The sequence below is a fragment of the Neomonachus schauinslandi genome, chromosome 6 (genome assembly GCF_002201575.2).
Source record: "Neomonachus schauinslandi chromosome 6, ASM220157v2, whole genome shotgun sequence".
NCBI classification, from domain to species: domain Eukaryota; kingdom Metazoa; phylum Chordata; class Mammalia; order Carnivora; family Phocidae; genus Neomonachus; species Neomonachus schauinslandi.
Genome location: NC_058408.1, coordinates 132,264,217 through 132,291,865, shown reverse-complemented (window position 1 = coordinate 132,291,865; position 27,649 = coordinate 132,264,217). Strand labels below are relative to the sequence as shown.

Sequence of the window (27,649 nt, the reverse complement as noted above, 5' to 3'; positions counted from 1 at the left end):
GGTACATATTTGACAGCTCTGCTAGCCTTCCCTGAAAGCCTTCAGCCCACCAGGGTAAGGAATGCCTGGATGGGCAGGTAACTCTTACTGCAGGACAGAGGGATAAAGTTGGGGAGGGGATCAGGCCTGAGCGGTTTAAAGGAAGGCCCTGGCAAACCCTTCCCCAGTCAGTTAAGTGATGCTGTAACAATTCATTCAATTATGTTAAGCACCCATTAAAGGAATCCTAAGTCCTCCCTTGGGCCATTTCAGTTCTATGATACTGTAATTGTTTGAGACTAACTACGATGTCTTCTTTTGCCTTCAGGTGATTCTCATTTTGACAAAGCTCTATGACTATAACCTGGGGAGCATCACTGAGAGCTCACTTTGGAGGTAAGTAGATAAAGTGAGCTAACGATTACTGTGTTATTTAAACATGACGCCCATGACTGCTCTTCCCCACCTCTTTTTTTCCAGGGGGGGGGCGGTGTGTGGAGATTTTTGGCTCTGTGTTCTCACGGCTTCCTCTATTTGCTGTTTTCTTTAGTCACGGATTGGGGTTTATCCCCAGGCAGGCCAGATCCTTACTTCTTTATAGACCCCTTGTTTTTGCCACAGGTCTTTTTGCTAAACTGTTCATTATGAGGTTGCCTTTATGTGTTTTGGTTCCCACAGTTCTCACTGATCTATGAGCTTGTTGGAGCAGAAACAAAAGAACGGAGGGGTGTTTGCAGAGAGGATCTACAGCACCGCTTCTTTCCTGGCCCTCAGCTCACTCATGTGCACACACACCTGCGTGCATGCCTTCCTGTCTGGGATTCACACTGTATTGTGTGAATATAAATTCTTCAGATGAATGCTATTGATCCTCGAGGATCTGACTCACTCATTGAACACCAGCACACATGTGCAGTTAGGCTGAAACTAGGGACAGGAAGGTCCTCAGAAATCCAGGCAGCTCTTGGCTCCTTTTGTTCTCAGGGGCTATATGTTCCATTGTTTCTGTTTGTTTGTAAACATGGGCTTTATTGGTCTCATCGTGCTTGGGTCTTTGCCAGTCCGTGTCATGTGCCCACACCCAAACCGACCTCAGCCACAGGAGGTGCTTGGTTGCTTAGGCCTGGATCTTGTGATAATCCCTGAGCTGGGGAGAGGGTGGAGATGGCCCCAGGGATGATATTCAGCAATCACTGGGTTGGCGCCCAGCCCAGAGTCTGATGGGTCAGTGCCTTCGTTACAGTGATGGCTTAAATACGTTGCCTATCACTTCTGATCAGCCATCCCTGAGCACATACACTGCTGTGCACAGAGGATGGGGGTTGCGGGGAGAGGTGGTACAAAGAATATGGGAGCTGGGAGTTGCCTCTGGGCAGACACAAGCGGGCGGCTCTCCCGCACGTAGGATCAGCAGGGAACTTCACCTGCTGTCAGTTAACATGACCAGGAGAGACTGGCTACTGGGCCTCAGTCGCAGGGCTAATGTCTAGGGAGAAGGAGTTCAATCTGCCCTTTGGGTCAGGGGTCCATCCCTGCTACAGTGAACAGTGACGGGGCTGGAGGGGAGGTAACTGTACTTGCTTTAGCAATTGGGTTGTAGGGCAATGCCCTTGTCACACAGAAGAGGGTCATGAGTTACACACCCTAAAGGAATCTACCCCACAAAATGATTGTTCGCTAAATTTCATTTTAACCTGATGGCTGTTTTCCATTAGGCTTCACACTCCATATAAGAAACCCCAAATAAATTGTTGTGTGCTTTAGGAAAACCCCAGCAGACCAAAGAAAAGGATAGGATCCTGTTCTTGTGCTTGTGGTGAGGTGTTTAGATTATTGAGCTCTTCCCCCAACAAGAAGGTCAATTATTCAGAGTTTTGGTCCCAAGGAAATGATGTAACTAAATTAAAGTGTGGGAAATTTGGTAGGAGCCTCAGAAAGTACAATTCTTTAATGCATTAAGGGCCTGACACTTGCTTTATTGTTTAAATTCAGGACCCCTTCATCAGACTCTCTGTGACTCTGCGTAAGCTTATGTTTCCTTGATAGATTGCTCTAATGTATGTACATACATGAAAGTAAAAGCCAGCTTTTACTTTGCGGTGCATCTGCTGTGTGAAGTGTAGTCGGCATGTTAGAAAATTAAAAGATACGCAGTTCTGTCTCAGTGGGGACAGAGGCTGTTGGCGGCCCCAAGTCTCAACCCGAGCAGGGCGAAGGGCATGCCCCAGGGACAGGAGGAACAGCTTGCCCTAGACTGCTGAAAGTCAGGTTCACCATGCTCCTTTCCTTCTTGTGGGGCACTGTGACTGATGCCCTGGCCTAGGGAGGATGTTTTTTTCTCATCTCAAGAAGGGGGGGTGAGTTAGTAAAATTTAAAAAAATAAAAAATAAAAAATAAATAAATAAAAATTTTGTGTGCAAATAAGCAAACAAAAGTAATACCAGGCCTTTCTTCCGAAGGAGCAACCTCCATGGGCTTAAGCTTTGGAAAGTGTGGAAGGAATCATCTATTGACCCTTCAATCTTAGGATCGATTTCAATGGAGGATATATACACATACATACACATACACACATGTATACGCATATAATATACCTGCATGTGTTTACTTTTCTGATCGAGCCATGATAGTCATTTATCGTGTCTGCCCTATGTTACATGTCTCATTTGTAGCAAAAAACTACTGTGGGTGCGCTATGCTATTAAAACTATCAGTTTAATGCTTTGATAGAAGAACCCATGCCTTAATGAAAATATAATTTAGAAAAGAAAAGAGGGAAGGAGAAAGAAAAATATTTCGAATACTTCATAACTGCCTTGGTAGGGTTTGCGTTTTAGGGTGGTTCACGATGCCCATGTTTGGTTTTTAGGGAATCTCTTTGGGGTGTTAATATAGAAGAGGAGAGGGAGAGTCTGGGTTAGCCCTGCTTGAAGGAAACTAGTGCCAAACTCGTTTTCTCCTGCATCAGCTCTTACTTTCTTTTTAGAAACCTGGCTTAAAATTGGGGGCTTGCTGGGGACAAGCTGGAATTTAGGTATTCTCATTACATCCCTAGCACAGAGCACTGGACTTAGCCCATTGATGATGCTCAGTAAGCATTTGTTCTTGAACAGATTTCATATTCTTATTCATTTATTCAACAAAGATGTATTGATTAACTCCTGTAGGTCTTAGATTGTTCTGGTCCATGGAGGGGAATGTGGGTGTGTACATAGATCAAGAGCACGTAAGCTCTGTCTTTCAGGTGTTCATTGTCTAGAGGGGGGCAAAGATCCGTGGACAGTTCAAATGAGAGTTAAATGTACTTTTATGGAACCTGCCTTCTATAACTGTATTGGATTGGGTACTTAGGCAGCCACCTAGAGCTGCCAGATCCCAGAATAAGATAGATCTAATGTAAACAGACAAACTGTCATACAACATAAGTTTTGTGATAAAGACACGAGATAAGCGTTGCTTCTTTACTTTACTCACATGTATATTTTCTCTCCTCAACCAGACTTTAAATCCTTAAACCCAGCACCTTTCTGGTTTAATGATAATGGCAATGATGCTGGTGATAATGATGATAATGACAACAATAATAAAAACAAGCGGTCACCATGTGCCAGGCATGAAATTAAGTGCCACACATGCAGTATTGTGTCCTCTTACTTCATTTTTATGGTGTGCTCAGGGTCATGCGATTAGCAAATAATAGGCTATATATTTACGGGCATGTTAGTTAATAAACTTCAATCATTTTACTGCTTACCTGTCTTCGGGAGTCCCCTCTGCCTTCTGGTGACTCTCCCTGAGCAAATAAGCAAACAAAATTTTAATCGTAAATATATGAAGTAAATAGAGTTTTTAAAGAACTGTGACATTCTGAGCACCTTATTACTATTCCAGAAAAATATCGGGCAAAAGGGAAATGGCTTCTTGTCCAACAAAGAGACATAGCACTTTTCAATGGAGCCCTTATTCTTTACAAGTTTTTCCCACCAAACAGTGAGAAGGGGTCAAGTGGCAAATGGCACGGGGTGTCAGAACAGGAAAGAGGCCCAGAGGCAGCTGACCTTGTAGTGATGTCCTAGCTTCGCACCTTGCTGGCTCAGCAAGCTGTGGATGACAGGGTGAGATGCAGCTGCGCTGAATTAATGAGCTTCTGCTCCCAGGTGGTCTTGTCATTGACTACACCTTAATCTTAGAGCAAGTTGTTGATTTTGTTTTGTGTTGTGTTGTTGTTCACTCAGGGAGTCCAACCGAGAGGAGAGGGGGATGATCTGACACAGAACAATTCACTACCCCTCAGAATCTTCTCCACTTTACAGTGGATTAAGCTTTGAGATTCGGTAGAGCTGGTGGTTTTGCCATATTGGAGCAAGATAAGCTTAAAGGTTGAGATAAATAAAATGTCAAAATCTAGATACAGTATCTCTGAGAAGAAATATATTCATCTTTTTTCCCTCTAGTGCCTGGGTAATCAGCACTTTGCTGAGAGAGGCTTAGCTGGTGAGAAAGCCCTAGGCAATTCTGGAAGGAGCTGAAAGGGATACTCTTTTTTTTTCCTCCTATTTATTTATTTATTTTTGATGTAGTGTTCCATGATTCATTGTTTGTGTATAACACCCAGTGCTCCATGCTGAACGTGCCCTCTTTAATACCCATCACCAGGCTAACCCATCCCCCTACCCCCTCCCCTCTAGAACCCTCAGTTTGTTTCTCAGAGTCCATAGTCCCTCATGGTTCCTCTCCGCCTCTGATTCCCCCCCTTCATTTTTGAAAGGGATACTCTTAAAGGGACAGGCAGCCCACGGTGCCCATGTCCTAGACCTCGGCTGACATGGCTGACTTCTCTTCAAATCCAGGGTACCATTTCAGATTCAGGTGAAACACAAGCAAGTGTCCTAACACATCTTCAAATTAGGTACCTTTCTAGGAGCAATACCTGCTTTTTGGGCACAAGGAGCATGTGGCTAAGGTAGGGAGCATGGTTAGGCTTTCTGTGATTCCACCCTGGGAGCCAGCCCTGTGTCCTCATCTTGGGTGTTACACACAGCAGTTATCAAGAGAGGCTTCCCCGTGGAGTCTTTGTGGAGAGAATGGCTCTGTGGAGAGTCCCTTGAGGCAGTGTCTGTGTGGGGTTGGCTGCAGACAATGCTGTCTGGAGAGCGCCTGTAGTTTAGGCTGACAGAAGCTGACCGGAAGTCTGGGACTCTGCCTTCCCTGTGGTGGATACACATTAGCTAGGCATATCTTGCCTTCCCACTCCTCATCCAGGGCAAGAGCAAAGTGGCAGCTTAGGATAGGTTGTTAGTCCCTGCTTTGAAGGATGCTTTGCTACAAAATCCAGCTTTCAGTCAACTACAAAAATAAGAATATAAAAAATAGGGATACCCACCCTAAAAAAAGAAAAAGAATCAACCTACAGTATGATAATTTCCCCACAGGAGGACTCTTCATGTCACACAGCTCTGATGATGTTACTCTTCTCTGTGCATGCAAATGTCTAGTGCCTTTCCAGGGGTCTCAATGAGAGAGCCACACTCCCCAGCAGGATCAGGACATGCTTTGGATTCTGCATTCTGGCTTCTTTTGAGCTTTCTAAATCTCACTCCCTTTCCCATATTTGTGTCACATGGAGTTGCTTGTTGCTCCTGGAGTTATAAGACTATTGTATTAAACCTTATTGTTATTTTTTTAATTGAAAAAATGTAATATATGCTCAATTATGACGAGCCAAACAGTGCAGAGACAAATAAAAATGTTAATAGTCTCTTCCCACACAGATCTAGCCTTCCTGAGGTCGATGATGCTAAGAGTCTTTGGTGATTCCATCCATATCATCATGCCCCAACTCAAAAAGATCAACAGATACACACATATGTCAGGATCAATAGGCATAACCAGTCACAGAACTCTGATAACCTGTTTGTTTCCTTAACAATGAGTCATCGGTGTCTGTCCTGATGACTATGTTAAAAAGAGAAAGTTAAGCATCAGATCGTATGGATGTCCAGTGCAGAGTTAAACAGCTACACCCTAACTTACGTAGTGCTTCATGTGTGCCAGGAAATGTCCTCAGTGCTTTTTACCTTCCTATCAGCCTACAGAACAGGCACTCCTAGTATCCCAGGTTTGCAGATGAGAGGAGTGAGGCTTGCAAAGCTGAGTCATGTTCCCAGCATAATGCAGCCAGAAGTGGTTCCTGAATTGATCCTGTTAATGCCTGTACCCCACGGCCTCCCCATTACCTTTTCAGTGGATCTCTAGCTCATGTCCACAGTATTTGCTATTACATATAGCGCTTCCATAAACATATTGCAATCATGTCCTTGTGTTGGGGTAATTTTCTTGCTGTAGCGTACTCTGGAGTCCTAAAGGTGACACTGTGGTTTCAAAAATATATACATACGTAGTGTTAATGGATAGCTGAGATGATTTTTAAAAAGATTGGAACAATTCACACCCATAAGCAGTAATAAATTATATATTTCCCGATGATTTCGCCAGCCCTGGGGATTTTCAATTTAAAAATTGAATTTAAAATTAAATTAAAATTTAATTTAGTTGAGGGGTGCCTGGGTGGCTCAGCCGTTAAGCATCTGCCTTCGGCTCAGGTCATGATCCCAGGGTCCTGGGATGGAGTCCCGCATCTGGCTCCCTGCTCGGCGGGAAGCCTGCTTCTCCCTCTCCCACTCCCCCTGCTTCTGTTCCTGCTCTTGCTCTCTCTCTCTGTCAAATAAATAAATAAAATCTTAAAAAAAAAAAATTAATTTAGTTGAAAATTTTGCGAGTTTTTTCAGTGAAAATGGTGTGTTGATCTCCGTGTGGTTTGAGGGGTATTTCTCTGACGCTGAACACTTCCTCATAGGTTTATTGCTCTGTGGCTCTGTAGACCTTCTGTTCCCACCTGCCTCCCCCCGCAGCCAAAGTAAATCATTCCTTCCTCATTAATACTGTAGCACATTATGTATCTTTGTCTTAGGATGGTTGTCATATATTTATTTGGTTCAGTTTAACGAACATCGACTAGCCCCCTATTTTGTGCCAGGCACTGTGCTAGACAGACCCTGGGGAAAAAGATCCAAGTAAGAAATCGTTTCTTCCCTACAAAAACTGCAAATCTAGTGAAGGGCGGACACTCAGCGGGTGATTACAGAAGTGTGGCAAATGCAGTGTGTAGCTATGCACGAGCTATTGTCAATGCTCATCTATTTCTATACTGGCCTGGAAACTCAAAGTCTGTGACCACGTCTTAGTTATTTTTGTTTGCTTGGCACCTAAAATAGAACTTGGCACATATTAAATATCGTTATATTTTTTTTTTGCTTAGAAGCAATATATTAAGAAATGGTTTAGGGTTTCTGAAATCCGGGTTTGTGTCTTGTACTGGTTTATATCCTAAATTTTTAACCTCATGCCCTCCAGGTAGGAGATACTGTATGAATCATATGCTACATGATCTTGTGAAAGGACATCACAGTCGATCAAAGAGTAGGAACACAGCCAGTGCCAAGTGGGAAGAGCCCAGATTCAAGTTCGGGAACCCGGTAATGTCCATAGATGACCATGAATGTTTGTTGGCCTCCTCAATTCTGACAAAATCTTCTTGAATACCCACATGAAGGCCGTTTCTACAAGGATCTTCCTACAGATTCTGCGCACCTTCTTGAGATCTCTGTGAGGGTCAGGCCTCAGGCTGCCCCTCTGCGCTCCTCATTGACCTCAGCGATTGGCTCTGTGCTGAGTCCCCCATTTCTCTTTTTAGCAAAGTAACAGACGAGATACACATTAAAGCAATCATTGCCCTGATGTTCTCGTAACTTTATCAATATGAGCCCAGGAAACAAGAAAATATTCCTAGAGAAAGCGGAGCAACTAACATTCTAATATCAAAACTAGTTATAGATTCAGGAAGTACTTAGAATATTAATTCCCATTTTACTACACTGTCTTTGAGTATAGAATTCTATACTGAGCACAAAGAATTTCAGAAGATGCACAATTTAATTATGTGTAGCAACGTACAGTTTCATTATTCAGTCAATGCAATGCATTCATATTTTAGATCTCAGCCTGAATACCACCTTATTTCTAAAAAACTATTTATATCCACCTTATTTAAGAGAAGGCCCTTGTTTTTGTCTACCACAGTTCTTTGTGTATTTCATTCAGTGTACATGTCGTGATCTGTAATGATTTTATTTATTACTTGGCTATTGTCTGATGCCCACCGCTAGAATATAAGCTCCCTGAGGGCAGAGACTTTGTATTTTTCATTTTCTGTTTTATTGCAAATGCCCAGAAAAGTGCCTGGCACATTGCCATTTAAGTGAGATTTGTCAAATTAACTGAATGTATAAATAAGTACACATCTGGAATCATGCTAAATGGTGTGAATCCAGATATAAATAAGATCTGATTGTCACCCTTAAGCAACTCACAGTCTGGTGGGAGAGACAGATAAATAAATGAGATTAACGTGTCAAGTACCATAATAGAGGCACCATAACACGCTCTGGGTTGGGAAGGGAAAGCTTCCTGGATGAAAGGATACCTGAACTGACTTTTTTTTTAAGATTTTATTTATTTGAGAGAGAGATTGTGCATGAGCAGAGGGGAGAAGCAGAGGGAGAGGGAGAAACAGACTCCCCACTGAGCAGGGAGCCCAATGTGGGGCTCAATCCCAAGACCCTGAGATCATGACCGGAGTTGAAGGCAGCTGCTTAACTGATTGAGCCACCCAGATGCCCCCCTCACTCTTGATGAACAAGTAGGAATCAGGCCAGTAAAAGAGGCTAAATATTTTTTTTTCAAGATTTTATTTATTTATTTATTTGAGAGAGAGAGACAGAGATAGCGAGAGAGAGCACAAACAGGGAGGAGAGGGAGAAGTAGGCTCCCTGCTGAGCAGGGAACCCGATGTGGGACTCAATCCCAGGACCCCAGGATCACAACCTGAGCTGAAGTCAGAAGCTTAACCAGCTGAGCCACCCAGGGCCCGAGGCTAATTTTTTATCTATTGAGTGTGTACTGTATTCCAGGCATTTTTATATGCTGATGACACAGCATCTTAAGGAGATTACACGAGATCACAATATAGTCTGTGTATGGATGGAGTATTTTAGAGATGATTTCAGAAAAATAGAAATGAGCCAATTCAAATTCATCTGTGCTAGGTATTCTGACATTTATCCCAGAGGAAGTAATGCATCATTGAAAGTTTGGAGCAAGGGAAAGACTTGATGAAATGGGAATTTTAGGGAAAAAATTATCATGGTATCATGTTGAAGATATAGTTGGAAAAGAACAAGACTGGTGACCATGAGAACAGTAGTCAGTAAAGTAAGAGATGAAAAGGAGTTGACTTTTGATGGGCGGGCATGAAAAAGTGGAGTATGGGATTTCATGGGGGTGGTGATTCCAGTAGATCTTATAAAGTAAAAACGAATGGACCAATTGGATGAGTGAGAAGGTGGGAGGAAGAGACATTTCCAGAATGACTTTTCTGCTATTGTTTTGGATAGTCCAGTGGATGGTGAGGCCATGTACTGCATACATCTGCTCTACTGATGTCTACTGAGCACCTACCACTGAGAATAGGTTATAGAAACAACTCTTCCAAGGAAGAAGCTGTGAAGGGTAATAAAGGAAGAAACATGATTTTCCATAAAGGAGGTCATAGACTAAAGGGATATCTTCCTTTCTTGAAGATAGGGCAACCCTGACCATGTTTTATGGGGGGATAAATCAGTGGGAAGATGTTGAAAATGTGTGAAAACCTCAGAGTGAATCCAACTGGTAGATTGAGTGGCAGAGAAGGTAAGTGTTGGGAGCTTATCCAGCCATGGTAGATCAGGATGGCCTGAGGGGTGAGCACAGGGGGAGCATTTCTTCCACTGAGCAAGGAAGCCAGAGTGGGGCACACACAGATCAGCTTTCCTGGGAGACCAGGAGTTGAGAGAGTTCCTGACATTCGGATTTACGGTGAGTGAGAAATGGACTTGAGGATCAACAATGTGGAAGGGCTGCTGAGGAGGCATGAGGCGGGAGGGCTCAGGGGCCTGCAGGTGCAGTGCTGGGTGGCTATAGGCTGGGGTTAGCATGACTGTGCTTTCACTGCAGTGAGCCCTATGTCATACTCAAAAGACGGTTGGTTATGAGCTCCTGAGAGGTGTTGAACGATGACAACAGGGTGAGGTTGCTGAGGAGGTTGCAGTGGTAGATGAGGGGGTCCGTGCTACATAGAGAAGAAAGTGAAGCTGGGGGTTGGGGGAGGACAAATGGCAGAACAGTAGGAACCCCATTCCAAGTGTGTTTAAAAGCCTACAGAACACTTAAGAAATAATATCCAGAGGAGTGTGACTTTTAATAATATTAAACTTAGTACATATCTAGCCCCCAGGGGACTTTGTGAAAAGGAACTGGTCAGAGCAGGTGGAGTTTATCTGAAAAGCCTTTTATTAAAGCTATTGTTAAGAAATCCACTCAGCTCTGTAGGAGAAGGAGTTGCTGTTTTTCTGCATATGTATGGAACTGCTGGATCTGCTTGTCAGGTCCCCGACGTTCCTAGGTATTCATGAGTGACAACTTACCTCCATTGCTTTGGTGAACACTGAGCAGCCTCCTCTGATCTGGTTATGGTAGGTTTTTACCAGGCAGCTCTTAACCTCCAAGACCTACAGCTTGTGTGTTAACCACATCTGGTAGTCACTGTCCTATCTCTCTTGAGAGAGAGAAAAAAGAGAGACAGAGACCAGCTCAGATGTCACATTGAAGTGATGTTGAGTTTCTTTTGGTCCCCTTTTTTTTTTCTTCCCACAGTTTGCTCTGGAGCCCATGCCAATGATTTGCTCCTTTTATATTTAAAAGTCTAGTTTTGGGACTTTAATATTCTGGATTCTAAATTTATGTTGCTTTGGCTTCCCTTATCCCTCTCCTCTTGGATAACCATATTCCTTGAGTTTGATCACTCCACTTCCTAGAATTCCAATGAAGGAAGATCATTATATGCTCTAGCCATGGTCAACTGCTTGTAGGTTCCGCCAGACAACAGGTGCTCTTGGAAGGCCAATCCATAAACAGGTCAGCACTTGGGCTAGGATGTTGAACTGCCTAGACAGGAATCCAGGCTCTGTCCACTCACTAGTTCTGAGATGGTGGTGGGGTTTCTTAATCTCTCTGCTCCATTTCCTCATCAAAAAAAAGGAGTCATAATAGCACTTATCTCATAGAATTATGGTGACGGTTATGTTAAATGTGTATCACCTACTAAACACTCAGTAAATAATGCAAAACAAACAAAAACATTGGATTTTATACTTCTTTGGTTGTCTTTGCTTGAGGTATTTTTTCTCCTGTATTTTATTTATCTAATAAAGAATGATGATAGCCATTTATAATGGCTATTTCCTTTGTGCCAGGAACTTCTTCAGGAGAGCTTTATTCATATCAACTAAATTAATTCTTCCAATAACCCTATGAGTTGGTACTATTTTTATACCCATTTTGTAGATGAGGAAACTTATACACAGGATCATAAGGGTATTAAGCAGTAGAGAAGAGATCTGAATCCAGGCATTCTAGGTCTAGGACGCAGGCTTTGAACCCCACAGGGATTCTCTTTTCCCTGACCACCCTCTTCCATACAGAGAATAAATTACTGCTCAGGTGCTCTTACCATTTTACATGTTTTCCTTTTTGAATGCATTACTTTGAATTTTAAGTACTTTCTGTATATTTATTCCCCTTACAGGGAATATTTTGAAGGTTGCCTGTTATCTTATTTTCTTTTGTGTCCCCAGTGCTGAGCACAGTTCTCGGCCTGTAGTACGTGTTCAGTAAAAAGGAGCACCAGGACAAATATATTGGGGAAAGAAGACTTTTTAAAAAAATTATCTATGTCTCCTGTGTACTTAATTAATGGATGTAAAGCTTGCCCCATACTGTATATCAAAGGTAATCAAAGATTAACTTCCCTTTGTTATTGAACTCGAATGTCAGTTCTTGCTGTAATTTATTGCCATGGCACATGAAGGAGGTGACAAATATTAATTTGATTTCAGCATGTAGATTGACACTGTTATGCTGCATGTCTATAGCGATGCTTCCATGAGTGTCAGAAGCTGGTATGATAGTAAAAGGAAGATAAATTTCTTCCCATTTGTGTCTCCTGGTTGCATTTCCTTCTGTTAGCATCAGAGGGTTGTTGAAAAACAGATATATGTTGGGCCCATTTGAATTCCTGATCTGAGCTCTGTGCTGTGCTGTCACCAGAGAATTAACTTTAGGTGGAGGGACATGCGACAGTCATGATAGAGCAGCCTCCCTGTGAGCAGAGGCCAGGGGAGTTGTGCATGTCAAGGAAGCTGGTATCCGGGGGCGGGGGCTTGCCCTCTGTGTCATAGAACAAGAGGAATGAAAGCAGCCTTTACTGGAGAACTTCAGAAAGCCCTTCCTCTTCTTTCAGGTGAGGTTTCCAAAATACTGTTCATCCATAAATCAAGCTGGGGCACTTTCAGTTCCGTTCTCCTGTTTCCAAAGGGAAATGGTGTGCTGAAGAGTTATTCCTCAGCACAGCTTTATTTCTTCCTCCTGCTGGGATGTATTAGCAAGGTCATCACCTTTTGTTTATTGGCTTCAAACAATCTGTGATTGCAGAGGATTATGACTTCTTAGCTTGCAGAAGCAGGAGATGCAATCAATTCATGAAAGGCACAGGACTTTTTTTTTTTCTTTTAAAAAATGTATATTTATTTCTGCCAGCATTTCTGGGGACCAGGACTTAAAAGAGCTTTTTGAAAAGAATTTATCTTTGAGTGTCCTGCTTCTTCACCCCTTTCAAATAAGAACATTGAATCAGGCCAGTGTGAACTTAGCTTTAACTCTTTGAGTTTGAAAGAAAGAAGATGACTTGACGGAAGTCTGTCTTCTCCATCCCAACTCTAAACCACATTAATTGGGAAATTTGTTCTCACTGCATTATGCATTATTCCATATGCTTGGAAATAATTGGGGACTTGGATTAGCCATGCCTGTAATAAGTCGATGCATAAATTCTTTACTTTGGTGGGACAAGGAGATTTCTTCATCTGAAAACCCTTAGAACTTGATTAGTATTTATTGTGAAATTTTTCTCACTTATATTGTCATTTCCCAACTTCCTAGATCACCCGTTCTTGATTTATTTTTGCCTTCTCTCAGTTGGGAATCTATCACTTCTGACCTCAAAGGAGTGTGTCAGAATTTAAACCATCCTCTTCCTTCTACATTGCATGAGACATTTCCTCTTGTTGGGTTGCAGAAAGCAATCCCAACAACCTATCTCTTCAAAACTGAAATGAATGTTATACGATGGAGACTATACTTTTACCAGGCGACAGTGGGTCCCAGCCTGTAGTAGCCTTAGCAATCAGAGTTTTGCTGACATCAAATGATTCTAGTTACTGCTGCATTCTTGATAGAGGTCTGGCCTCTAATTTCCCCTTCTTGGCAGCTCTGCAAAGAGGCTGATGCTCTCGATGCTGAGATGATCTATGAATCTATGGACTCTGCCTATGTCTATTACATTTTTTTTTTTTTAATTTGGGCCAGTTTTAGAGTATCTACAAAACTGGAAGACTCTTAGTCAAAAGGGCTCTGCTTACATTTTCCATTGGCTTGTTTGAAACCAACATGATACAGTTGTTCCTCCAATCACCAGGAATCATTTGGAGCTGGGGCTGGGGGCGACAGAAGTCAGCTACTGTCCGGACTCCTGTCAGCTAAGAATGCTGCCTCCATGACAGTCCTGATTAGCTTAGCTAATGGCAGCATGGCATTGGTAGCCTGGGTACCAACTCATCTGTGGTACTAACTCATCTGTGTTCTTCACCTTTTCCAGATACAGCTCTGCAGGGTATATCCAGACTGAAACTTAGAGCAGTTTCACTTACTCCAAAGACCCATTGTAGTTGGGCAAAGGTCAAGGTACAGGTACCAGTCTAGTTTATAGTGGCAAACATCAAGCTGATGGATGTGGGGTGTGGTAAGCCTTAAAATAGGTCTTGTAGACTAGAGCAGATTTAGATTGTGGATTTTGGTTCCTCTTGCATCTAGTTCCTGGGCCATCTTTCTTCACTGATTTGACACTTTCTGTCACCCAGTAGTTCCTGTACCCACTGGAAATAATGCTACCCTTCCTTTCTTATGGATTCTTTATCCTCCTGCAGGAGATAGAGTTGAGATGTGTAATTACCATTGTGGGTCCTCATTTCCCTCAGAGAATACACATGTGCTAATTTAAGATTAGATTGAGTTTTTATTGCATTTAAGCAAGGGCAGAGATTTATCAAAAACTGGGTGGTCACCAAGAACTGTTAGTGATTTTGTCTGTGAAGTATAGTCTGCAGCCATATCTGAGAAGTCCAGTATTTTGATTTTCCAAGATGCTTTTGGAGTTGAGGCTTACATTATATTCAAGAACAGTCTTTGCACTTGATGCTTCTTTTAAAGTTTTCATTTTCCTCCAGGGCTAATGCCAAACTTGTCATCATCACGGCCACAGCTGATCTGTGGAGGAAATCAGGGTTCACCAAATCCCTGAACAATAGCTCTGCTTCCAGCTTCCCAATGTCCATGAAAACCTCATTCCCTACAAGTGCATTTCATGTTAGCTTGCTGTGAGGAAAAAATGTCTTTGAAGCTCCAGATGCAGAGTAGGGCTCATTAAATGTAAGTTCCCTCTTTCAATAGTATGTTCATACTTTGTTCTTTTCTTAATGGCTGAAGACGTTGATTTCAAGCCACTGAAAGTTGCACGGGGGCTAATAAAAAACCTGTTCTCAGGGCGCCTGGGTGGCTCAGTCGTTAAGCGTCTGCCTTCGGCTCAGGTCATGGTCCCAGGGTCCTGGGATCGAGTCCCGCATCAGGCTCCCTGCTCGGCGGGAAGCCTGCTTCTCCCCCTCCCACTCCCCCTGCTTGTGTTCCTGCTCTCGCTATCTCTCTCTGTGTCAAATAAATAAATAAAATCTTAAAAAAAAAAAAATTAAAAAAAAAAAAAAACCTGTTCTCAGATTGGCTCACCAAATCGGGGTTCCTGTCATGGACTTGAGTGTCTCCTCACTGCATTTCATCTCAGTTTTGTGCTCTTTTCTGGGCATAGGATCCTGGTGTTGTGAGTTAGTAGCAGTCCTGTTGTTTTGCCTCAGAAAATCATGCAACTGTGGTCCAAGATCCCACTCAGGGCCGAAGTGGACATAGGAAGGAAAGAGCTTGGTGAAGTGCCTCTATCACAGCTGATGCTTTGGGGCCAAGTTGAAAGTTAGAAAAGAGGGGAGTTGAGATTTTCAGCAGTGAATCTGCATTTAAGAATGTTAGTTTCCTGCATCATACTGCAAAGATCACTTTTGCAGATTTTCAGGAGGTAGAAAAGTTAATATTCAAATGTGGTCCAATCAGATGGTGATAGAGGTATGTATTCAAAAGAACAGAGCTTAAAAACAAACAAACCAAAAAAACAAAAAAAGAAGAAAAGAAAAAAACAAAAAACAAAAGAACAGAGCTTACAGGCTGCCAGTTTTTAAATTTCATTCATTAGTTTCAGAGTATTTTTAGAAATGTTAGAAATTCTAAGTGAAAATTGAATAAGCATTATCTCCCTAGATTTTTCTCAAACTTTTGTAGATACATAAAAATGTTTAATGTGTTAGATCAGTACTTTAGTCAGTCCTATAAAAAGTAAATAGTATGTCCTGTGTGTGTTTGAAAGTTGGTATGAACACATACTGTGTTCTCATTTTAGCACTGCCACTAATTGTGTGATCTCAGCCAGATCATTTTATTTCAGAGTCCCAGGCTCCCCATTTATAAGAAGAAAAGTACGTACTAGATGTGATGTAGGAAAGATGTTAGGGTTTGAAGCAGATGGTCAAGAAAGAATTCTTGAGTTGTCTTTGGTGCAAAAAGGTGGTTTTAGTAAAGCACAGGGACAGGACCCGTGGGCAGAAAGAGCTGTGCCGGGGTCATGAGGAGTGACCCATTATATACTTTCAAGTTGGAAGGGAGTTTGGGATAGTGTAAGTCTCTAAGGAATTTTGGAAGCAAAGTTTCCAGGACCTTGAGGGGTCTAGCTCCTGTTGGGAAAAGGTCATTTATTTCTGTCTAATAAAACCTGAGCCATGAGAACCTTCAGATGTATATTGGTGGGTCATATGCTTGGGGGATGATTGCCAACATGTATCTTGGAGGGTAGAGATAAAGGAAGTTTCCGAAGGAATTTTTTTACATTAATGTAGACTTACAGGATCCTGGGGGTTGGGCTAAGATTGCCTGTTGCCCTTAGCAAAGTATCAACATCCAGGCAGCTGAGTCCCTAGAGGAATGTCACTCTGCCTGTTTCAAGGATTTGTCAATGGGTTGTAGGTAGTAAGGAAATTTAAGAATTTTTCTTCTGCTTTTGTTTCCCACATCAGATGGACTCTGCTTTTCAGTATAGCTTTGGCATTCCATATTTCTGAAAATTGTTGCCCCAAATAGCTGCCTTGCTCAAAGCACATGTCCTCATATATTTTGGACGGCTAATGAGAAAATACTAGTACCCTTGTTCTAGGATTTTTTTTTTTCCTTAAATGTCTCCATCATAGCTCATTGCTAGTTGATTAGAGGTAGACAGAGGGCGGCAAACTCACTCTGGTTTTGCAGATAGTAATCTGGTTTTATGTCCATTAAATTAAAAAATCCATATCCCAAATTAAAATGATAGAAAACAAAGAATTACCTTGCCTAAATCACCTTATGTCTCTGACCCTTGATTTCCATATCCTATGGGGTATAATAGTAATTCTATCAATCAGGTTCTATGAGGAGTAAATAAACATTTTTAAGAACTTGTCTGATACATTTTCAGTTTTAAAAGGTAAAAACTAACAGGTCTTCTGACTGTAAAGGAGAAGAGGGAAGAGAGCTAGCTATCATTTACTGAAAAGCCTCTGTGAGCCTCAGTTTTGTGAATTTGTGAAATGAGGATTTTAAAAATGCTTTCCTTAGTTAAGGTTGCTATAAATATCTGGTAGCCAGATATCATCATTATCCCCATGTTCTTCAAGTTGTGAAGTGCTCTGTGGACATAGTTATCCTTAGTTATAAGTTGGAGCAGGGAAAACTTGACCTTTGTGTCTCCTCCAACATGGCAGGGGACTAAGTATGATTGTAATTCACTAGGATACTGGTCTCCTTGAGAATAAGTGTTTAGTTTGCAACGGTTTTTTGGTTTTTTTTTTTTTTTTTTGCCTTACAGCACGGGAGCAAGAACAATGCCTGTCACATAGTGAGTACTCAATAAGTATCTCTTTAATGAATCAGTGAATTAATAAATCACTGATTTTATTTTAGCTTCTATTTTATTGATCATATGCCTGGCAATATGCTAAGTATATTTCATAGTGGCTTTTAATCCTGGGGAGCTTTTAAAAATATATGTGTTGTCCCACCCAAAATTCATGGAATCAGAATCTCTGGGACTGAGCCCAGGACATAGGTAGTTTAAAAGTTATACCCAAGTGATTTTAATGTGTGAGAGACACAGAATCAATGAACTCTTGATCCATTGTTTTCCTGGGGTTTGCATTACTGCGCTGCTTGCTAATGTTGCCAATTACTTACTTCTGGGCATCCAAGTTTCAGTGAGCATGTTCTCCCATCTTGCCATTTGTCATGGCTAAAATATTCTACTTTAACAAGGATGCAAATTTATCATCCACATTAAGAGTGTAATCTTTTTTGCATCTAGTCCTGAAACACAGTCGTGCTCTCCATATAAATCATAAACTTAGATCCTTTTGTAGTGTGAAAGAAAACACGTAAATCAGGGTGGAGAAAATTAATGTGGACAAAGATCACTGATATGTTGTAAATTGCAGAGGCCTGGGTCTCGGACTGGTTTCAGAATTGCAACTATTGGTAATTGCTCCATAACATTATGAAATGAGGAGGCAGCACTGGGAAGGTGGTTTGAATTGGAGACTAATTCCTATTTAAGTGTTTGCTTCACAACTGTATTGTCACAGACCAGCTAAATATTGCCATTGCCACTCAAGAGGGAGTGGTCACCTTGAAGGTACTTCTGATTCTATGGATTGCAGAGCAAACAGCCTCCTCCTGGGTGTGCGATGAGGATATCCTTAGAGCAAAACCTGGTCTGGATTCTTGGAAACTGTGTTGTTTTGTTTTTCTTGGATGGTGAACATTTTCTTCCTCTTTAGTTCCTGAGTCCCACCAATGTGTCATTTTGTTTAAAAAGCTAACATAAGCCCTGCAGTAGAAGGTATGCACACACATGTGGTGAGGACTAGGGGAAAAGATTGCTATCACTCCAGGGCAGCAACATAGACCTTTGCTTTGTCACCCAGTGACAAAGTAAAATAACAACTCAGGATTCCAGTAATAGCACAGGGTGACAGGAGTGCTGTGAGGTGGGTGCTTCAAGGAGGGGTGATTAGAGGCCAAATGAATGGTATCGGGGAGCTCTCAGCAGCCACATGTGAAGTTATTTTTACTCAAGGCAGTGATTTCTACACTGTTTTTTTTAAAAACCTTAGGGTATCTCTAGGTATTTCAAAAAATGTCACATACTTCTCAAAAATAATAATATACTTGTAGAGTATATTAATATCATAGTATGCTTTTTAAGAGAGCATGGGGGTGGACAAAAATTCACATAATGTGCTGATCTGCTTGACACATCATTTCCCTATGAGAACACCCCCAGACTCTGACTGTCAGGGTCCCCAAACCCTGTATTTCTTGAGCCTCCTGGAATGGTGCAAGCCTGTGACTATTCCTGCTCTTCTGGATTTGCAGTGCATTTATCTCTTATCACCCTTTTGTTTCTCTCTTTACTCTTACCTTTGATTCCAGAAACATTTTTAAAATAATGGATGGCAGTTAATAAACAGCATGGCAGGCAGGAAAAAATGAACAGTGGTATGCTCATTTTGATAGACTATGCTGTCTGCAGATAATTTACCAGGGCAGAGTGCTGACATACATAGCCCCACAAAAGGGGCTTATCCCTGATCTTAAACCAAAATCATTCTTGAGAGTTTCCATTATTCATAAGGCATGATCCATGAAACCTGCAGGAGGCTGTTCCGTGATGATGCCCCTGAGCTGGTGGCTCTCCTGCTCAGGAGTTAGAAACAAGCAAACATCTGTATTTGTGCACTTGGGGAGATTGCCAACTTTCAAAGAAAGAACTTCACTCTGGAGTCCAGCATGGTGAAACAGAGTTTTTTGCCTTTATTACCAAGCATCCCCCATACCGTGTCCCTTCCATGCTCTCCCTGATGAGTTCTGAGACCCTGCTCTTGCAGCTGCTTTGAGCTTCATCGCATTGAATATATTTCGTCACTCTTCCGTCTTGCTTCTACTGTAAACCCTTTGATGGTAGGACAACATGGCTTTGTGTGTCCCTTGCCTACTGGAGTGCCTGCCACATGAAGTCGGCTCATTAAAATTAAATGACCAACTGAATGAATGAATAAAGATGCGAAAGGGTATTTCTGGAATTTTCTAGGTAGGATCTAAATGAAACCTCCTCCCAAATATTATTGAGCCTTCAGAGTCTGCCAGGAGACAAAGAACAGGATAAGGATTTCCAGGTCTTCTCAGAATTAGGAAAGAAATCAGACAGTCAGGATTAATCTTCCCAGGATCCCATCCCGCAACATGTGGCTTTTCCAGAATCACACCCCTACAATTTGTGGAGATCCTAAGGCCACAGTATCGGCATTCATATACCACACAGCCGGTTTCACCACACTTCAACTCTAGGAAATTCAGATTGCAAAGGTATTGAAATCTGTGGAGATTTTCCTGCGTTTGAAAGGCACATTCCCTCATGGCTGTCTTTGGTTACTAAGGCTTTGAGCAGATATGAGTTGTGGAGGTCATGGGAGGTATTAGGACACCAGGCTTCCTAAACTTTTGATAGAAATTTCACTTAGGAACCTTACCTGATCAACAGTGCCATTAAAAAAATAAAACAAAAAGAGAATCCTTATTCCTCTAAGAAGTCCCTACTCCTTTCCAGATTCTAAGAAAAAAACAAAACAATACAAAACAAGACACGCCTGAACTAAGCACTTGGCACATAGGTAGAGCCCTCCTGTCTAGGTCTATGAGCTGGCCAGTCTCTTTAAAGATTTTTTTTTTTTTATTTTTATTTATTTGAGACAGAGAGAATGAGATACAGAGAGCATGAGAGGGAGGACGGTCAGAGGGAGAAGCAGACTCCCTGCTGAGCAGGGAGCCCGATGTGGGACTCGATCCAGGGACTCCAGGATCATGACCTGAGCCGAAGGCTGGCCAGTCTCTTTAATGCAAAGACAGTGATTTACAATGAGATGTGCAAATGTACACATTCATGCAAGCTTCTGCATATTCCCAGTGGCAAAATGAGGCAAAGCTAGCCGAGCGTTCTGCAAATAATTTGTATTCAGACATACAGCAGCCCTGCCACTTATTTTGCAGGGTAAGCTGATAACTATTTACTCTAAGCATAAATGATGCTGTTAAGAGTGACCTTTCCCGATGATTTTCTAACCAATCAGTCTTAACCCTTTAATTAATTAATTTGCTTAAGCAGAGGGAGCACTTCTACCCCTTCTCTCTTAGCAATCATTCATTTTACGCCATACTCGAAATTATTAGTTTGGGAATTGTAATGACCATACACCATTTATTTTCATCCTTCTGGCTGGAATCTCAGCAACTTGAGTGTTCTGATTATTCTGTGTGTGTGTGTGTGTGTGTGTGCATATACCTTTGCAAGTGTGTATGGTCATCTGTTTATTCTAGAAACCTTGCTGATTGCTCCAAAATCCAGCCAAGAACAAGAGCATAAGTAACAAAGTTTGATTTTTCATACACCCAGGATCCTAAAACAATGGAGGGAAAATGAACCAGAAAGACTGTAAAATAGCCTTCCTTGGGTGATCTGCTTTTTCAGAAGCTGATTAGAGTTCTGATCTGTCTTGGTGTGGCTTCATTATTAGAGAGAGGGAAAGAGGAAGAAAGAAACAGTGCCTTTTTTTTATGAAAAAAAGGCCATTTTTATAGGGAAGGAAAGTAAACACAGTCCATATTTCTGTGGATCTCAGTTTTCTCTAATGGGCCAATTCACATCTTTTTCTGTTCTAATATCCCAGGTCTTTTTTCTTTCTTTTTTTTTCTTATGATTTGAATTTTGCTATTAACTGTTACAAGGAGACCTACATATAATGTACAGTGGAAAGGAGATGGAAAAAGGCTTAGCAATTTTAGAAGATTTTAGAAATCTTTTGTTCTGGAAAATTTCATTCTCTTCTGATCTTTGATATAATCGTAATCCCCTTCTAAGTCTCTCCTCTAAGGCTAAGCCACCCTTGAACATGAAGCAGTTCGTAACCACTAAAGCATATTCATGGAGACAAAGTGGCATAGAAGTGGCCATTGATATGTCACCTGTGAGAGTCTGTGCCTTTCCTCTGCATGTTTCGGTGCTTCTCGTCATCAGTATACTTTGTCATCTTTAATTGGATGCAACTGCAAGTAAAAGAAAATGTTCTTTTTTTGCTATAAAATGACACATATACACAATCACAATCACAGTAGGAAAAACATTTGAAGAAACAGAGCAAGTTTATTTGCTAAGACAAAAGGCAAAAGTGAGGAAAAGTAGACATAGGGGCAAGGGTGGGTGAGTGGAAGCTATCAGCTCCCCTCCTCTGTGTAGGGCAGCCTTCCTTTCCCTTACTCCTCCCAGAAGAATGGAATACCTCTGCCTATGGTCACTTGAAATGCCAGATCCCATGCTCAGATGGAGCCCCCTGTTTCTTTGGGCCCAGAGCTCAGCCAGGACAGGACTCTGCCCTCCCCTGTGCTCTGTCCTGTCTCTCCTATTTACCTACCTAGCTCAGAAGAACCTCGGCTACCACCTTGTACCATATAGTATTTTTATTTTATGTTCTATTTCTAGGATAGCATAGATAAACGCATGTTATGACTGACAGAAGCATTAGTCACTGTCTCTTCGGTATGTAAATATATCTTTGTGGGAAGAATGGTTGTAGTTTAAGATTCTTGATCTAATATCAATTTAATACCAGTACCATTCTTTAATAATTCTTCGACTCCAGAGGTAACTATTCCATGTGTGCCTGCTTATACTTCTGGGTGAGATTTCACAGTCTACTTCTGTATCCTGTCTTCTCTAGTATTCTTTTTAGTTTTAAACATGTGAGCTTGGAAATTTCTGACCATTTTGAACTATGAGAGTAGGAAGTACTCAGTAAAAGGTGACTTTATCATTCACTGAACACTTCCCACGTATCACCCGCATTAAGTCCCAAAACAGTCCATTCAGGATTGTTCTTTAATCCCCACTTTTCAGATGAAATAATTGAGGCTCAGAAAGGTAAAGTGGCTGCTCAGTATTAGATGTCAGACAAGGAGGCAAGCCAGTATTAATATTCAGTTCTCTTTGACTTTCCAGTTTTTTATTCAAAGCACACACGTTATTTAAAAAATACACATTCTTAATGGCAACATAATAGCTCATTAGATGAATCTACTTGAGTGGTTTTACCTTTAAAATAGTAAATCCCCTGATTAAGATTTACATTGTTGCTATTTTTTCATTATTATGAAGAATGCTGTGATGAATATAATTCTTAGTGTATGTATAACCATATGCTGTAGCTGGGATTGAAAGTGTTTTTTGTCTCTGTATCTAATCCTCTGGTCTCCATAGATGGATAATATCCAGTATGAGCCTCGAGATACCAACAGGGAGCTTATCTTTTTCTTAAGTCATTTTTTTTTACTTTCAAAGTGTTTTATTTCAGAATATTTTTAACAGCAGAGCCCTGGTAATGTGTTTATATAAAACATTAGTTTTGTGCACAAATTTCCAGAGATACACCTACTTTAGAGAGCCTAATATACCTGTAATTGCATCTCCTTTCCATCATCAAGAAAATCTTAGCAAAGTCATTGGCTTTCCTACGCCATAGAACACACTGTCCCTCAGGCTCTAGTATTACCCCCCAAAATATAGGGCAATTGTTTTGCATTGTGCTGTTTTGCTGGGAAGGAAAAATTTCATCGTAATAATACAGAAATACACTTGAAGCAATTATATGTGAAATGCTACATGAACAAATTTCAGGTTATCTAGACATAAAAGGAAACACTAATTGTCTGGGCTCAAACATTCTTCAAGCAATTTTCAAATGGCGGGAACAGTGAAGGGGGGAATTGTTAATCAGGGTTGGAGAGACCCTGGCTTTTGTCCTAGGGTCTCAACCAGTTACATATCAGTAAGCAAGCTTGAGGCCAACAAGAGGGGCTGCTTATTAGCATCTGTATTTCAAGTCAATTTCATGCTAAGCAGGGAGCCAGTGTAATTTGGGTGTTTAGTGTGTGCTGCAGGGACAGCCGAGTTAAAGTATGGTGGTGGCCCATCCAGGAGTCCGAAAGCAGAGAGCGAATGCTGTGCTTGGTGGAAGATGAATCATGCAGTCTGTGTAGCATGAATAGTGGCCAGCAATAGGCCCTGGGGGAAATCTGAGGCTGCTTTGGCTGCAGGGGAAGACAGGATTGGGGAAGGTACCTTTGGTATACAACAGAAAACCATATAGAAGACAATGATTTATCCAGAATTATGAGGCTTTGCCTGCTCCAAGTTAGTCATTCTGCCAGAGTTTCGATATTTTAATTTGCAAGGATTCAGTGGTTGCAAAATGATATTTTTGTGCATACGATATGATGCATACTACAGGATTGAAGAATAAAAGTATAATTTTTAAAATAATTTTTGAAGTCAACATGTTTTAGAAAGTATTTGTGTATTTCTTTAGTATAAATCTATCTCATGAGTGAGAAAATTATTGTCACTCTGCGTAGATCAGAGCATCTGAAGTTTGTTGAAAGCAGAACAAAGATTGCAAAAAGCCTAGATAGTTAGGAAAGTTACACAAGGAATACATTTTGCTGGTCTGTTTTTGCAGAAAAAGTGAATTCACTTTACAGTCATGTTACCTTAAAATGAAAACAAAACAAAATGTAGTTAAATGTAAAAAAAAAAATTAAAAGAGTAGAGGATTCCAGGATTCCTGTTCACTCTGGGGGATATCCAGCAGCATCATGAACATCTGCAGAAAGGGAGAGCATGGTGGGCAACTGTTTGAACAGTCCTTCCATGCCACTCATCCTCTTGTTCTTACACTTTCTTTTCAAATTTCTCTTTTGGCTTTTTGCATACTTTTTGGAATAGCTCCTATGTAGATGTATATAGTATGCATGTTATATGTATTTATATCTCTCTATCTCTCTATATCTATCCATCTAACTAGTGAAGTTTCTGGGATTTTCATGATATTAACAAATGGCAGAGCCTTTGTTTTGATTTTGTTTTACCTTATTCTATTTTTTACCATACTGGACCATGTTATCATATCCAAAAGGCTAAAAGATCCTGTTTAATCATTGATTAATGTATCACATACCTCTGTCATCATGCATTTCTCACTGGAACAAATTCTTTTTTAAAGACTTTATTTATTTATTTGACAGAGAGCGACACAGCGAGAGAGGGAATACAAGCAGGGGGAGTGGGAGAGGGAGAAGCAGGCTTCCTGCTGAGCAGGGATCCCAATTTGGGACTCGATCCCAGGACCCTGGGACCATGACCTGAGCCTAAGGCAGACGCTTAACAACTGAGCCACCCAGGTGCCTGGAACAAATGATTTTTAATTAAAATGTAGATGATCATTTTAGAAGCTTTTTCAAAAGAATGAGAAGATAAGCCATAGACTGAAAGGAAATGTTCGCAAAAGGCATATCTGATAGAGGTGTGTTATCCAAAATTTCTAAAGGATGCTTAAAACTCATCAACAAGAAAAGAATCTACTTAAAAAATAGGCAAAAGATATGAACAGACACCTCACCTTTAAGTATATGCAGGAGGAAACCATATGAAAAGATGCTCAACATCATCTATTATAAAGGAATTGCAAATTAAAACAGTATTCCACTGCACACTTTTTAGAATGGCTGAAATCCAAAACACTGGAAAAACTAAATGCTAGGGAGGATTTGGAGTAACAGGAATTCTCATTCATTGCTGTTGGAAATGCAAAATGGCCTAGCCACTTTGGAAGGCAGTCTGGCAGGTTTATACAAAACTAAACAATCTTACCATATGATCCAGCAGTCTTGCTCCTTGGTATTTACCCAAATAAGTTGAGAAATTACATTCACACAAAAAACTTGCACATGGATGTTTATAGCGACTTCATTCATAATTGCCAAGGCTTGGATGCAACCAACATGTCCTTTAGTGGGTAACTGGACAAATAAACTGTGGTATATTCAGACAATGGATTATTAGTCACCACTGAAAAGACATGAGCTATCAAGCCATGAAAAGGGGTGGAGAAACAAACCTTAAGTACATACTTCAAAGTGAAAGCAGCCAATCGGAAAGGCTACATGATTCCAATTATATGCCATTCTGGAAAGGGTAAAACTCTTGAGACTGTAAAAGGATCAGTGATCACCAGGATTTTGGGAGGAGGGGAGGGATGAATAGATGAAACAGAGGGGATGTTTATTTATTTATTTTATTTATTTATTTTTAAAGATTTTATTTATTTATTTGACAGAGAGAGACAAAGAGAGAGAAGGAACACAAGCGAGGGGAGTGGGAGAGGTAGAAGCAGGCTTCCCGCTGAGCGGGGGGCTTGATCCCAGGACCCTGGGATCATGACCTGAGCGGAAGGCAGACACTTAACAACTGATCCACCCAGGCGCCCCCAGAGGGAATATTTAGAGCAGTGAAACTATTCTGTGAGATACTACAATGGTGGGTATTTGTCATTATATACATTTGCCAAAACCCATAGAATATGTAACACCAGGAGCTGAACCTTAATGTAAACTATGGACTTTGAGTGATGAAAGGTGTCAACGTAGGTTTATCCGTTATAGCAAATTTACCACTTGGGTGTAGATGTTGATAGCGGGGAAGACTACATGTTGGAGGCCAGATATAGGAAGTCTTGTACTTTCCACTTAATTTTGCTATGAATCTAAAATTGCTTTAAATGAAGTCTATTAAAAAAGAAGAGAACTTAAAAAAGTCTTTGATGATTCTATTACTTTTTGGTTTTGGCGCTTTGATGTTCTGGTCAACAGTTTCATCTGTTTGTGGTGTTTGCTTACTTTTATAAGCCCTTCAAAGGGGAATTGGGGACCTGCCCAGATGACAGAACCTACTGGAGTCTTCACGTTGAGGTGAAGCTCAGTAGTTTCATCCTCCATGTCCCTTATGTGGCAATCCTATAATTCCTTATTCTGTTGAGGTTCTGCATTAGTGCTTATTGGCATTTTGAGCACATGACACATCGAAAGGAAATAAAAACTTTGTCCTTGGCACAAAATTAAAGTGCCCAAAGTAACTTATCCCTTTCATGCTTTCTTAAGCCTTAATTCACCACCTGAGGAGCCCGGTCTACTCAATATGACTGTCCATTTACAAGTGGCATTTTCAGATTCTTGACCTTATTATATATTTCTTAGTGTTTTCTACTTCTGGGACTTCAAAAGTTCAGCAGATCAGAGGGGATTTCTCAACTCTGTATAAAATAGAGCACACAGGAAAGCAATTTCTTAGATTTCCCTTGTGGGAGTAAGGTGCTTGGATTGTATGAGGTAGGACCCCAGAGAGAGCTTTTCTGGAAACCCAGGCAACATGGAAAGAAATAAGCATTATTCAGATTGAAGTTGTAATGGGCAGAGAAGGGATGTCAGCCTGATAACCTCGTTTTGTGTTCCTGGGCACTAGACCCTTAATGTTAATACTCACAGAGGGTTTATAGTTGCCTCTGAGTCTACATAGTTTCTGCTGAGGGGCCAGTGTGATAGAGGTCATGGTTCCAAGGTTAAGTGTGAGGTGGACACTTCCCTCCCTTCTCAATCCCTGCCCCCCCCCACCCCGCACCGTGTACTGACTTATAAGGCAAATGTTAATTGTAACCTGTTTCTAGACATTTACACCCTTCAGTCAAATAGAGGAGTGGGATAGAGAATACGCAAATAGGCAAGGAGAGTGAGAGAATTTTGTAAGGTGGGTACCTCAGAAGGTAGACTCTGAACCCTACCTTCTCAATTTTGTGAGGTTGGTGCCTGTCACTTCTGCTGAGCCCGATAAGGATCAGCAGGCAGAGGCATTCAGTAGGACTCACATGTGAGGAGGTGGATGAAGAGGATTTCTCGAAAAAAGAGTTGTCAAAGCACTGAGTTATTTCTTGTCTCCATCACATGGTGGTGAAGGATTGGGCTTCAAGAGGGCTTCCTTGGTGTCTCCCCAAATTTGGGGATACAGAGACTGGCCCCTGACTCTTGATTGAAACAAAATGATTTATGGATTGGGGTGTGACTCCTGCCTAGGAAGTATAAAGCAAGAGGCAAGAACTGTTGCCTGGGTCTGAGAGGGAGCTGCGGCTTTGGTGCCCTGGGTCTGAGGAAGTGGGAGCATTTCGCAAGGACCATGAAGGAGAGCGTGTCCCTGGTGTCCTCTTGGGTCTCATTCAGCAGGCCTGTCCGAAAAGGCAAGGAGACTGCTTCTGAAGGGGAGGTGGAAAGGGGCGGAGTTGGGCTTCCAGG

General features: G+C 41.4%; 1 protein-coding gene across 4 annotated transcripts in view; it reads left to right on the top strand.

Moving 5' to 3' along the window:
• Nucleotides 1-27,649, top strand: part of SORCS1 (sortilin related VPS10 domain containing receptor 1) — a 510,277-nt gene that overhangs the window by 183,084 nt on the left and 299,544 nt on the right. For all 4 annotated transcript variants that reach the window (XM_021699529.1, XM_021699531.1, XM_021699532.1 and 1 more), the window contains exon 2: nucleotides 308-375. In XM_021699529.1, coding sequence (XP_021555204.1) covers nucleotides 308-375 — 68 coding nt within the window. The remainder of the gene's footprint in view (nucleotides 1-307; nucleotides 376-27,649) is intronic.